Source organism: Lynx rufus, unplaced genomic scaffold (genome assembly GCF_022079265.1).
Source record: "Lynx rufus isolate CCGP_SWC_20201006 ecotype Redwood Valley unplaced genomic scaffold, mLynRuf1.p SCAF_8, whole genome shotgun sequence".
In the NCBI taxonomy this organism is placed as follows: Eukaryota; Metazoa; Chordata; class Mammalia; order Carnivora; family Felidae; genus Lynx; species Lynx rufus.
In genome coordinates this window covers 121,744,232-121,758,054 of record NW_025814896.1, presented here as the reverse complement: position 1 = coordinate 121,758,054, position 13,823 = coordinate 121,744,232, and the positions used below count along the sequence as shown (strand labels likewise).

General features: G+C 46.0%; 1 protein-coding gene across 11 annotated transcripts in view; it reads right to left on the bottom strand.

The window, feature by feature from the left end:
• The window catches only part of ITSN2 (intersectin 2), a 146,469-nt gene continuing 132,646 nt past the window's right edge, over positions 1-13,823 (bottom strand). For 10 of the 11 annotated variants that reach the window (XM_047067898.1, XM_047067905.1, XM_047067894.1 and 7 more), the window contains 9 exons: positions 13,113-13,296; positions 8,554-8,652; positions 6,714-6,881; positions 6,141-6,356; positions 5,474-5,595; positions 4,595-4,677; positions 1,943-2,026; positions 1,368-1,541; positions 1-906 (listed from right to left, as the gene is read on the bottom strand). In XM_047067898.1, the coding sequence (XP_046923854.1) occupies positions 749-906; positions 1,368-1,541; positions 1,943-2,026; positions 4,595-4,677; positions 5,474-5,595; positions 6,141-6,356; positions 6,714-6,881; positions 8,554-8,652; positions 13,113-13,296 (1,288 nt within the window). In that variant the 3' untranslated portion in view covers positions 1-748. Of the gene's footprint in view, positions 907-1,367; positions 1,542-1,942; positions 2,027-4,141; positions 4,492-4,594; positions 4,678-5,473; positions 5,596-6,140; positions 6,357-6,713; positions 6,882-8,553; positions 8,653-13,112; positions 13,297-13,823 lie in introns of those variants that run through there. The other variant, XM_047067903.1, reaches the window with a different exon arrangement.

Here is a 13,823-nt window from a genome sequence, read left to right as displayed (position 1 = left end):
TTACATTCATAAACTTATATTTTTATTCTCTTTCTGTACATATTGGCAATGATAAAGCTTAAAGATGCATGTCCTATGAAATATGCAAAACAAGGAATTTACATAAATAATTTATACTTCAGAAAATTAAAGTTGAAAAATATTTTCCACATCATTAGAGTTCACAGTATTTAAAGTAAATCAAGCTTTCCCCTTTAGATTTCAAACTATATTGTCTGAGCAGAGATGATAAAATCTAGTCAGGAATAAAATGATCAAGTTTCTGTTTTCATTCAGTGCACGAGTAGACCTACTTCGGTATCAGGCTGTTCCTGCGCTGAGGCTGCAGCGTTTCTTCCCGATCCTTCGCCTCCTGAGTGGCTGTGACCCCGCAGAGGTCACATGGCGTGGAATGGTTACAGCATCACCAAAACCACCCACACTGGACACATTCAACCAAGTGGTAACGTCTGCTGTTCCGATGCCTCATTTCCACATAATACTTTTTATAGCCCTGAAAATGGAAACCTTGGCATCTAAACACAGCCAAACATGTTAACACTAATACAAGGCACTGTGCTGTGGGTTTGGTTTATTTCTAGGAAAGATCATGTTTGCATAGATTGCTAGCTATTTAGTGTGCAATAAAATAGAGGGCCGGACCTGGCACGTGTGGCCTGCGATGGATGAAGCCTTGTGATGCTCCTTTAGCCTAGGGGCAGCACCGTCCGTCTCTAGCCCCAGCCTTTTGGGCAGATCCCTGAGGCCCCTACAGGAGAGTTTTTTGCTCAAAAAGCTGCAGGTCAAAGCGGACCCAGACCTCCCCGGTGGGGACCTCGTGCAGCAGGAGTCGGCGGGTTGTGGGGCCTTTGCTTTCCTGTTCTGTGCGAATTTTTGCCACTGGAACTTCAGTGCGACCCAGGAAATCTGGAGAATAGACATGTGAGAGTCAAAGCTACTTCTTTATAAGGAGGAGTGTCTGAAAACATTCATAAGACTTTCAAGTCCAGAACAGTTAATTTCCTTTGGTTAGTGGCTGTCTGATAACTACATGGACGCATGCCCAGGGAGAGGTCCGTGGGAGGGAAACTGCCTTCTTGGAATCCAAGTTCCTTCAGGCAGAGCATGTCTCACCCATTCAGTAGGTGCTGGGAGCAATGTCTCTGTTGTGTACGTAGGGAGTGACTGGGGTCCACGACTGACACATGCCGGAGACCACCCTTTCCCCCTGAGAAGACCCCTGACCCACTTCCCACACGAGCTGCAGGTGCCCATGGGCCCGTGTCATTTCCCGTAGGTATCACAGGGAAAAATAAAGCCAAGTACCCTGGATCTAGACCCTAAATTCTGGAGTATTCAAATTCCTCCCTGGTCGAGTTATACTTTACCATCTGGTGAAAACTGGTCTCTGTCAAACATGGTGAGACACAGCACATCTTGGTAAAGGTCCTTAATAAAGAATTGGCAGTTAAAGTTCCACTTGGGATTGAGTGTGTCCTGGAGGGTTCTGGTGGTATAGCTCTGGGAGCCCATGCTGATTTCACAGTATGGATTGCTCTTTCCTGAACAAAAACAAACCAAAGACACATGTGACATCTGTACGTAAAATAAATGACAACAGGACCTTCCTTGAGCAGAAGCAGGATCCAAATGGATGCTTCTCTGTAAACCACGACAGCGGGGGCACTGTCTGAGGGCCCAGATCTGCCTTGTGGGCTCCAGTGCCCCAAATGCTCCCCATGAGCCTGGACGAGTGTTCGTGCAATTTCTACTCAGAAGCACTGAAGAAAGGGGCACTGGTACTTATTGGGAAGAGACAGTGAGGATAATATTGGTACGATAACCATTTTAGTGGCACTGGAAACACTGCTTTTTAAAAAGCGTCCCGTTATTCAATGTACAGAAGAGTCATCAGCAAAGAATAGGGCAGTTACCACATCTGTTGAATGAAAGAAGCATTTACCATTCGGTTTACAGGCTTTTAATTCTGTAGCTTCGATGACGTGCACCATCAGACGCCCAATGCCTGAAGTCTTTTGAGAGCGAGCTACAAAAGAAGACAAGTGACGTCAATTTCTTCTCTGAGATCGAAGGACGTGCATGGAATGCACGGAGGACACTGAGCTGTGAGTATAGTCTGTCCTTCTAACCAATCCTGACACTCCCCAGTGTCACCTGCCACTGCACTGGGCCTGGCAGACCAGCATCTGGCTGCTGTGTGCCTTTGCCCAGGCCATGGCACCCGCTGGAATACCTGTCCACCACCTCTGCTTGTCTGCATCCCACCCAGCCTTGAAGATGTGCATCCAATCTCACATGTCACTCTCCCCTCTCTGCCCCACTCTGCGCATCCATTATCCTCGACTTATGAGCGTCCTGCAGCCTGCTGGTTCTGAAATTCCGTGTCCTATCCATCTCCTCTGCCAGGAGAGGCCGCTGCAGAGTGCGTATTGTTTATTCAGCCTTGTATTAATAAACACTCAATTGCCTAGCAAATGGTAATATTAATTAAAAAAAATACATTATATCCATTCAGCACTTAAAAGCAGCTAACATTTATTGGATACTTACTTTGTGTTAGGCATGTGCTAGACCTCTACAAAAATTTTATTATGTAAATTGTACAATTATGCTGCATGGTAGCTCTTTATAACTGCCATCTCCATATGTGGGAGAACTGAGGCTTAGAAAAGCCCATAACCTGCCCATGTCAGAACCTAGGAGTGGCAAGGTAAAAAATTAACTAGCAGGTACCAAAGTCAATTTGCCACCCACATCATTCCAATTACATGTAAACACTTCAGCTTATAAAGCAGTTTCACTTAAGACCTTATTCTATTTGAGGATGGACTCAAAACTCTTTTCATATGGAGGGAAATGGGTCTGTGAACTCAGATTGGTAAATATGAAGTAGTTAAGCAGGTGTTGCCCACAGGGGTTTAAAAAGGCTGCTTAGTGAGCTATTGATTTTTTAAAACTTAGGGCAAGTAGAACTTATGAGAAGCCCCCCAACCTTGTTTGTGCCAACCTCTCCAGTGCGGCACCTACACTCAGTTTCCCTTAAAGACAAATAAGTTCCCCTTATTCATCTTTGAAGGTCCGGTTAAGACTAGCATAGGGCTTAGCACAGAGTAAGTAATCAATAAATGTCTAAAGAACACATAGAAAATGCATAACAATATGTATAGATATTGATACTAAGCAAAACTAACAAAAACTCTTGATTTTTATCTTTACCAATTAAGAGATCATTATATGCTTTCCGAATCATTCAGTCGTTGATTTTTTTAATAGCAAGCTTTTGAAGTACCATTAAAACAAGATTCAATCAGCAAAAGCCAATTTACACATACCTTTCAGGAGTATATAACAAAATAAGGGAAACCTGAATAAAAAAACATACAAAGAGCTGCAGCTCTAGCAGCCAGGAACAGAAGAGGGAGGACCGAACAGGGAAGGCCTGGGGGTGGGGGGGGACAGGCAGGGGGGCTCAGAGGTGGTTTGTTCAATCAGGCAGTGGTACAGGCGAAGCAGAGAGAGGAAACGGGGCTGGGGAACAGATGATACTGGGGATCGGCCCTGAGTCTGGGGTAAGAATTTGTTCTTAATTTGGGAGGCAATGGGGAAGATGCTTCAGCAAGGAGAGTCAGCCCTGTAAAAAGAATACTCCAGGAATGAAGGGGATGGTGATGGGGGCCTCATGCCTAAGTGGAGACTGGAGGGTCTGTGCCACTGGGAAAGGCCCAGGACACGGGAAGAGAATGGGGTAGGACCTGGCCTCTGACTAGAGAAGCAGGAGGGCTGAGGGCACGCTTCTGGTCTGGGTGGTGAGGACAGTACTGCCATCTGCAGAGCTGCTCAGGAGATGCCATGGTGTGAAGCCTGGCTGGTGGCGGGGAGAAGTCGAAGTGTGTCTGGAGCGTGGGCTCGGGGAAGCAGCCCAGCACGATTTTCATGAAACTGAGGGAGGAGAGGGACAGACAGGCTTGGGCTTGGGTGGAGCTCCAGGTACAAGGGGGAGGAGGAGCCTTGACTTCCTGCCATCGGGTGCAGGGGGCAAAGTGAGTCAAGCGGTGGGTCAGGTCACTGGTGTCGAGCGAGGGAGCCCTCTGAACAGAATGAGAACTGCAAGCGGGTGAAGGGCCGGTGATGGGGAGGAGGGCCTCGAGGTCCAGGACCTGGTGTCAAGGGAGGGAGGACGGACGGATGTGGAGGAGGGCCGGAGCAGAGGCCGGGGTGGGAGAGGAGGAGCAGAGCTGACGGGGAAACAGGCCAGAGAAGTGAAGTTGGGTGAAGCAAAACGGACCACGCAGAAGTGGGCTTGGTTGTGCAAAAGGACCCTCTTCCTTCACCACAGACTGAAGGGAGGTCCCGGGGCTGGCCTGGGTGACCCCGTCTGTGTAGTGGGCAGGGGGCTCGGGGAGGCCCCAAGGGCAGGAGCCACCAAGCAGGTCCTGCTGTCGGATCCCATAGCAAGTCTGCTCCTTTAGGCTGTCTCTGTGCAGTCCCACCCTGCAGGAGCAGCAGCTTGTGTCCAGAGGGTGGGACCCTCTCCCTCCCCCTCTCCCGGGAGCCCTGGCGGCTGCTTCCAGCTCTCTAGGGCACCACCAACTACCTTGATAAGCCTTCTCCCGTTTCTTCTTTTCCGTGTCAATGTACTGCTCAGATGCCGCCTTGATCTTCTGGACCCAAGCAGTCCTGGAGGAGAAGCAGAGCACAGCCATTGGGTGGCTTTTCCGAGTACCTCCCAGGTTCAGCCAGGAGCCCCAGAGCTCTGCACTTGTTCTTCACTCCTTTGTTAACCTTGGCTTTGACAAGTTTCCCATCATAGACCTAATATTAGTTTAACTGAAAGACTTGTTTGCTAACTGACTTTGAAGCTGAGAATTTCTAGAGTTACTCACGGTTTATAAGACACCAGGCACTTGCAAGATGCAGGCACACAGAAATAGAAGATGCAATTTGCCACATCAGTGGCAATTTGGCACAACAGAGCGACATTCTACCGTACAAAGAACACCAAGAACCACATGCACAGAGGGGAGGAGCATCCCCTGGTTTGCCATCACCCAGGTGCTGAGCTATCCTGTAGAGGATGCAGGGCTGGCCAGGCAAAGAGCAGAAGGAAGACATTCTGGCTGGAGTACAGGTCCTGTTCAGTAGAGGGATGGGACTGAGGCTGAGACACACAAAGAGGGCCTCAGATATCAGGTGAAGGAGCCCGGACTGCTGCAGAAGGGATTTAAGGAAGCAAGGTGCTGGCTCTCCCATTTTGGAAGATCCTAAGGAGAGACTGGAAGCAGGGACACATATAGAGGTGGTTGCAGTAACCCAGCATATCTAAACCAAGGCTGACCAGTGGGACCAGGGTGGAGAGCACTGGTTAGGAGAGCTCGAGGATACAGAATTAGTAGGACTGAGCACGGACTGGAGGTGCATTTATGGAAGGGAGACGTCCAGGCTTCAAGGCAGGTCACACGTGGTCAAGACTGACCTCTCGTTAATGTTGTCTGTTCGGAGGGTGTAGACCCGGTCAATGTGAGAAATGTGGAAGACAGGCTCATCGCTGGAAGGGTCTGTGGGCAGTTTCACCAAGACTTCATTCAGGAAAATGGGCTGAAAGAGGGCCAAAACACAGAGTGTGAAATGTGCCAGAACCCTCCACCCACCTACAGCTAGGGAGAGTTCTGTCTGTCCTGAAGAGCCTTTTTGAGGAGGAGAGAAGGGTCTAGCTTCTTGAGTCTTTTACTTTTGTGGAAGAAAACATCTTGGGCAGATGAGATGTCACTGAACTGAGAACAGGAGCTCCCAGTGTCTATGACTGCTCATGTGACAGGGTGTCTCCTCCATGTACCTACACTTAGCACCTTGTCTCAGTTTTACAGAGAGACCTGCTGCTGAGTGTGGACAGAGGCGGGATCATATCACATCTGCCAGGGAGGAAGCCAGAATCCAAAGCTGGAATCCAGTTGTTAGAGGACAGTGAGGACCCAGCCACGCTGGGGCTTCTTCCCTGGGAAATGACAGAGGAGGAGTGACCCATCTGGAGACGGGCAAAGAGTGTCCCATGAGGACAGGAAAGGATCCTGGAAGGAGGTCCTCCAGGAGAAGGACACACCTTGTTATGCTCCTGATGCCACGGCCAGGAATGTGACACTTACCGTTTTATACATTTTGAACTGGGCATTGGACTTAGAGCTGAAAAGCTTCTCAGAACCTGAGGAAACAGCAAACTGCTTGACCATGTAGGTAAGAAGCAGAAAGTCATTGAAGAGGAATCCGTGTAGTTCCTTGTTGCTCTTGGTCTTGTATAGTTTCCCACTGTGCAGAAGCTTCCGGGGCCCCAGGCAGTTGGTGAGGGAGTTGAAAATAAGTTGCTTAAAAAGAAATTGTCACTTTGTGAGTCCCAGCGCAAACCATCCCAGAGCTCCATGAGAGGCCCGTGCCCTGGATCTGAGGGTGCACTGATTTTCCTTCAGAGTCCAAACTGACATGGGAAAGTGATGACTTCTACCCACAGAATATGGATTCTACTGGCTGAATTCAAAGAACTCAAAACAAAAATATCACATTTCCCTTCTAAGAAAGGAAAATGACAGCCCAAGAAGGGGCAGGACACTGAGTGCACATGGGCTGGACTGAGGCATATCCTGTCCACACTAGGGGAAGGCTTGAACTGGGTTCCCCACCCAGAGCCTGCCTAGTGGCACCCAGCTCAACACCACAGGCCTCACCTCTGCAAGACCTTCACACTGAACGTGTGCCTGGATCCACTCGAGTCGGTCTGAATTTTCTTTTTCCCGAACTCCTTCATTAACTTGGGAACAAAGCTCCTCTGCCCGCTCAAGAGCCAGCTTTAGGGAGGAATGGTCCACATGACTCTCCAGGGTGTTCTCCAGAATCTGGAAAAGAGCGGTTCTGTCATGTGGGAAGTAGAGTGTCTTCCACCCAGAAGTCCTACTGCCTGCTGTATGTGCTGGGCACTGGGTATACGACAGTAAGACGATTGTTTGCCCTTAACAAGTGGATAGCCCCAGAGTTCTTGGGGAGCCAGGTTGACTCAGTGCCAATTGCTACGTGGATCAAGTGCCCTGAAACCTGTGGGTGGCCAGCGGCTCTGGCTTGGTCTTGGTACATGCGTTACCACACGTGGCTCCCTCCCTCCCCCCAGTCATTTAAGCCATTGCCTTTAGGGTGAACCCACCACATAACCTGGCTGCAGCTTTCATAAGCGTATTAACTTGCTGAATAGCAATGGCTTATAACATTTTTGGGGTCACTGATCTTTTTTATAAATCTGAAAAAAGCAATGAATCCTCTGCTATAGGAAAAATAGAATAAAATCATGTCATCAGCTTGTAGGAAAACATACTGTTGATTCTAAAGTGACTTCAAACTAATGTGACAAATGTAAAAGAATAGAGGCTGGCATACAACCGTGTCGTGTCCCTCTGGAAGTTAGCAGTCCCAACAGCAGATGGCTCCTGTCTGGACTCTGGCCACCTGGGGCCACCGTCTTTTGTTTACAACTCCAAAATGGGAAAAAGCCCTGAAAGCCTAAAGCTTTTCTTCAATATTCATTTGGTGGCAAAACCTGACCTAAACTGAAGAGATGTATCTGTTTATTCTACTTAAAAGTAATTATTCATGTATTTCGCTGTAGAAATATTACTGTGTTTGGCTATAGGTGATGCCCAGGCTTTGTTGGGGTATCATGTAATATGCCATTTTTGAATTAAATTCTGAATTCTGAAAATACATCTGCTTCAAAGTATTTCAGGTAAGGGACTGTGGGTTATTATGTATGAATGGGTCAGTTTTGTATCATAACAAACATAAGCTCTGTAACATAAGGTCCATAATGAGTTAACATGGCTTAGAGATCAATGGTCAAGGGATAATCAATAAAAGTAACGGTCTTATATTATTTCTACTGGTTTTCTTTGTAAGATGATTAAAATTGTATCAGTGATAATTTGTGGAAAAATCCTTTGTAAAGTACACCTTCTCCTTAGAAGGCATATTGGCTCAAGAGGCCCACATCGCTTATGCTAAAAGATGGATGGTATCTTAGGACTGTTTAGTTAGCAGGTTGAAGTGGGGAACAGCAAGGGGATGGTGATGAGCTCAGGGTAGGACACAGTGAGCTGGGGACTCCTGAGACATCTAGGGAAAGGTGTTGAGCTGGTGGATGAATTTAGATCTCAGCAGAAAGACTGGAGTGGAAGACTGTGCCAATAGTGGACTCCATATGGGCTCACGACAGGCTCCACAGATGCAGACCTACAGGGCACTTGCCCGGTCTAGAAAAACACATTCGTGACTTTGAGAGACCCAGGGGAGTTTCCCGGGGGGGGGGGGTGGTGAAGAGGACAGGTTACCTAAGCAACACTGGATGGCTTTTCTTTGCCTAATCCAGATTGTATGTGCGTGTTCGTGCCCACATACATGTGCGTCTGGGTGCATGCACACACGGTGCCTGGTCCATCACCCATGTGCCAGGGCCGGCTCCCTGACTATGGCCCCTGTGGACCTCAAGGGGTCTGGCTCCTCTGTCCCAGCTGGGGCACTCACACTTCTGATGAGCAGAGGGTAGCGGGTGATTCTCTGCATGGGCTTCAGCAGGAAGCTGGAAAGGGGCATTCCTTTACATCGAGGGTCAGATGCCAGCTTCTACAAATAACGGACAGGCTCATGAGGAAATCAAAGCTTCAACGAGAACAAAAGAAACACCGACTGTACTCTTGACTTTGACCATCTTTTAGATTTCTAATTTCTTTTAAAAACTCAGGATTCAAAATAATATATATCAGATTAACAGCAAGGGTATCTCCCTTCGGTTGGTGAACCCAGCAGATGCTTTTCAGCTCTTTCTTTCTTACGTGGACTTGGCAGCCTGTGCCATCACGCCCTCCTTTGCTTCCAGAACAATTGACGGCTGTCTTCCCAGTCCACTCCTTCCCAATCCTCACTTCTTTCTTCTTCTCTACCTGCTTTTAACTGTAGGTGCTGCCCAAAGACCCCCAGCAGTTGAGTCCCAGGGCACCACCCGGACCCTCCCTAGAGCTCCATACTGGCCGAGTTACTCTCCTTCTTACCTGGACCTCCTACAGGTACCTCAATACCTCAGTACACCCCAAAGTCTTCATCTTCCTTCATGAAAGCTTCTCTTCCACCTGCATCCCTGAGTTGGTAGCACCATTCTGCACCACCCACCTCCCTTCCACACACCTAGGAGTCACCTTCAACTCTGCCTTCTAAACGGCTGGTGATTTCCCCTGCCTCTGCCTGCCTGCTGTCCCTGCTTTATTAGAAACAATCACTACCATTTATTGAGCACCTATGATGTGCCAGGTAATGAATGCATTAGCCTTTGCTAAGTCCCTTCTGTTCTTTCTTCACTTGGCTAATTCATACTCATTTATGTAGACTCAGATTATGACTCCTCTTGGCCAGGCTCTCCCCCTTCCTTGATGCTTTCCCTCATGTTCAGTGACCTTTCTGGAGCCCCTGCAATCATCCGTGGCCACCTTTATCAGGACACCACATCTGGACTGGGGAAGACAGGTAGTGGTACCCCATTTGAGGTGTCTCCATGATCTTGAAGACTGTTATCTCCAGGAGACAAAGGACCACATCTTATTTGCCTCTACTCCTTTTATTAACACAGTACTTGAATAGAGTAGCTAGTACTCTTGGATGACTTTTTTTTTTTTTTTTTGATGACCATTTTTAATAACTGAAAAGCACAGTTACTATAATTTACCTATTTGTTTCCCACTATGGGTTATTAAAACTGCCCCCTCCTTTTGTTTTTGGATATATCTATATATGTTGCTACAGCAAGCATCTTCATGCTTTTTCTGTATTTTCTGAGACTTTTTAAAAAGTAACATTTAGCACACAGATTATTGCTAGATTTTGTTGTTAATGTAATCAACACAATGCCTTTTATTATTAAACTATAAACTTTTTATTTATTCTTTCTACTGTTATAGTTGTGATGGCACTGATACCTTATTTACATTCCTATTGTTATTACTATTTGGAAAATTAAAAAAAATTACTTAGAAGGTAAGTGTCCAATTTGTTTTTAAAGATTTTATTTTTGGGGCACCTGGGTAGCTCAGTAGGTTAAGCAGCCAACTTCAGCTCAGGTCATGATCTTGCAGTCCGTGGGGTCAAGGCCCACATCAGGCTCTGTGCTGACAGCTCAGAGCCTGGAGCTTGCTTCGGATTCTGTGTCTCCCTCTCTCTATGCTGCTCCCCAACTCATGCTCTGTCTCTCTCTCTCTCTCAAAAATAAACATTTTTTATAAAATGTTTATAAAATAAAAAATAAAAAAAAATTTTTAAAGATTTTATCTTTTTTTTTTTTTTTTAATTTTTTTAATGTTTATTTATTTTTGAGACAGAGAGAGACAGAGCATGAACGGGGGAGGGTCAGAGAGAGAGGGAGACACAGAATCGGAAACAGGCTCCAGGCTCTGAGCAGGCAGCACAGAGCCCAACGCGGGGCTCGAACTCACAGACCACGAGATCGTGACCTGAGCCGAAGTCGGACGCTTAACCGACTGCGCCACCCAGGCGCCCCAAAGATTTTATCTTTAAGTAATCTCTACACTCAACATGGGGCCTAAATTCACAACCCTGATTAAGAGTTGCATGTTCCACTGACTAAGCCAGCCAAGCTCCCCTAAACATCCTATTTTTAATTCTACTATTATTATTATTCATTCATTCATTCATTCATTTTTATTTTAGAAAGAGAGAGAGAGATAGAGCATACAAGTAGGGGAGAGGGACAGAGGGAGAGAGAATCCTAAGCAGAGCCCCCCTGATGCAGGGCTCGATCCCACGAGCCTGTATCATGACCTAAGCTGAAATCAAGAGTCGGATGCTCAACCAACTGAGCCACCCAGATGCCCCTCTACTATTTTAAAACATTTGCATGCACTCACAATCCCACATTTATCTTATTCTGACCAGTGTTTGTGTCTGTGGTTTTGGTTCCCTTGTATGTTGTCTCTAGTTCACTTATTTTTTTCTTTGTTTAATGTCTATTTTGAGAGAGAGAGAGAGAGAAAACACATGTGGGTGAGAGGGGAAGGGGCAAAAAGAGAGGGAAAGAATCCCAGGCAGATTCCACCTGTCAGCACAGAACTCAACATGGGGCTCAATCTCATGAACTGTGAGATCATGACCTGAGCCGAAGTCAAGAGCCGAAGTCAAGATGCTTAACTGACTGAGCCACCCAGGCGCCCCTCTTCTAGTTCATTTCTAAGCAACCCTGTGCCACCCACCCTTATCACCAATTGAAGAGTCGGTCCTCAGTGCCTTACTTATATTGAATCATTTTTGCATCCCTAAGATCATCATAAGGAAGGTAAATATAATTAGCATTTATTGCTTATTATGTGCTGGTCTCTGTGCTAAAAAGTACTTTAAATTGTTTTTAAAAATGTTTTATTTTTGAGAGAGACAGAGAGTGCACACAGTGAGGGAGGGGCAGAGAGAAAGGGGGACAGAAAATCCAAAGCAGGCTCTGTAATGACAGCAACGAGCCTGATTCGGGGCTCAAACTGATGAACCGTGAGATCATGACCTGAGCCGAACCCAAGAGTTGGATGCTTAGCCGACTGAGACACCTAGCTGCCCCTCATTTTTGTAATTAAATACAAATGTGAAAACAGGCCTTGGGGTCAGGAACTCTTTTGGTTTAAACAATGAATTAGGTGGATTTCTGTTTTTTTTTCTATGATCTGTAATAGTTTGTATAGTATGGAATAATCTATTCCTTTATAGTTAGAAAGAATTCACCATCAAGTCCATCAAGTGCACCTAGCTCCTCTTTTGGGGGTAAGCTACTCAGTTTTATCCTTGGCTAATAGTATCTTCAGATTTTCTATTCTTACTGAAGCAGTTTTCAAATTGTAATAGAAAACTACAGATTTTGTCGATGTTTTGACATTTATTAGCACATATTTTTGGCTTATATACTCTTTTACTTTAAGAAATACTTTCATGTCTGTTCCTTTTGTGTTTTTCTGTTTTTCTATTAGATTTACCACAGTTATATTTTATTCTTTTCAACATACCTGTTCTTAGATATATTGATATCATTTGTGCTTTTATCTTTATTACTTACTCCATTTTCTTGTTGGAATTTTTATCCTCTGCCTAAACATCTTATATTTTATGCTTAATTATGTTTCCATTCTTTTTGGATAATGAAGACATTAAAATTATGCATTCTCCCTTAAGGCACTGTGGCTGTATAACAGATCCCGACAGGCACTATTTCAGAAACCAAAAAAAGAAGAAGATATGTAAAAAAAGCTAGAAAACAGATTTTACTTTCATTTCCCTTGCCACCGTCACATGTGTAGTAATAGTTTCTGTTACCAAACGACGCCAGGGAGATGTTCTCACACATGACACTCTATGATAACAAGCAGCCATGCGAAGCGTGTGGCTGGATCACTCACAGGGTGTTGTTCATGCGTTATTACACTGTGTTCTCTGAGTGTCGTGCTAGCATTACTTTTCCTTACCAAGTGTTTGGTTTTAGTTTATAACCATGGCATCATGGAACCAATCATGTCCTCCTCCTCTCATTGGTTTCTGGATGCTGTGAGGACATCTCGGTGCACTTTGGAGCACAGGACAGGGTCCCACATGTGCATTTATGAAGCTGCCCTAGTCCTCTCCTATCCTTTCGTCCCACTGTATTCGTCCACTTACATCATGTCATCTTATCTTGCTGCATTTTATATATTTGAGTAGGCTATTTTATACCCTTGGTGGCATAAGATGGATATAGAATAAATACAATTTACAAAATTAATAAAGTGACATTCTGGAAAATTTTGGTGTATAAAATAGCTGATTTAAGTAAATAGGCTTAAATGACACTACTAATAGATGGGCAAAATTATGGCCCCAGTGCCAAGAAACACCAATTCAACACGGAAGGTAACACAAGCACTCAGAAAATTCTCTGCCGTATTGGTGTTTCCTTTGGAAACTGGTGGGATGCCCTTTCCCATGCGGAGTCCTGACTGCGCAGCTGCACATCTCTGTCTCCAGCTCGGAACGGGGCTGGCCTGCTCATGATTCCAGAACGGAGTTACCTTTAAAAATTCCTTGAAATCCGTGTCTTCATCGGTCTTCTGCTGTAACAGAGCTGCTCCATTAAGCTGACAGCTACAGAACCGGATATAAGCCTGCATGTGGGACAGCTCGGCTGCCAGGATGTCCCCAATCATCTGCACGGGCATCTTCTCTCCCCCGGTCTTCTTCCGTACCCGCAAGGCCCTGCAAACAACACACTCTCACTGTGAATGTGGTTGGTAAATAAAGGATGACTATCACGGGAACAATGGTAATGATCCCTAGTGAGTTACCGACAAACCTGGCACTGTGAGGGAAGAGTCAGGAGGAGGAGGCAGCTTGTGCCTATGTTCTGCTGGCAAGCCAACCTGGGCAAAATGTTGGCAAAGAAGAGTAAGAAAATGAAGTCTATACACTTGGGTGTTTCCAGGTCCTCGGAATTGTTTTGGATTTCTTCATTTCTTAGCAAAGTTCCTTTAGAAAAATTCTAACTTGTTCTCAGCTGAACCAAGAAGAAAGGAATTTTCTACACTCTGTAGGGAAAAAAGGGAGCAGGAGCCCAGTTGTGGAGGTGGAGGTGAGCACTGTCCCCAGGAGAGCTGCTGAGCTGGGTGCCTCCACGAGGGCGGAGACACAGGACAACTGGGACTGCTGATCCCGCCTGCCAAGGAGTCTGTCCTCACAGGCTTCAGGGATGGGAAATCACCCCAAGGGGACTTAGGAGAATGTCA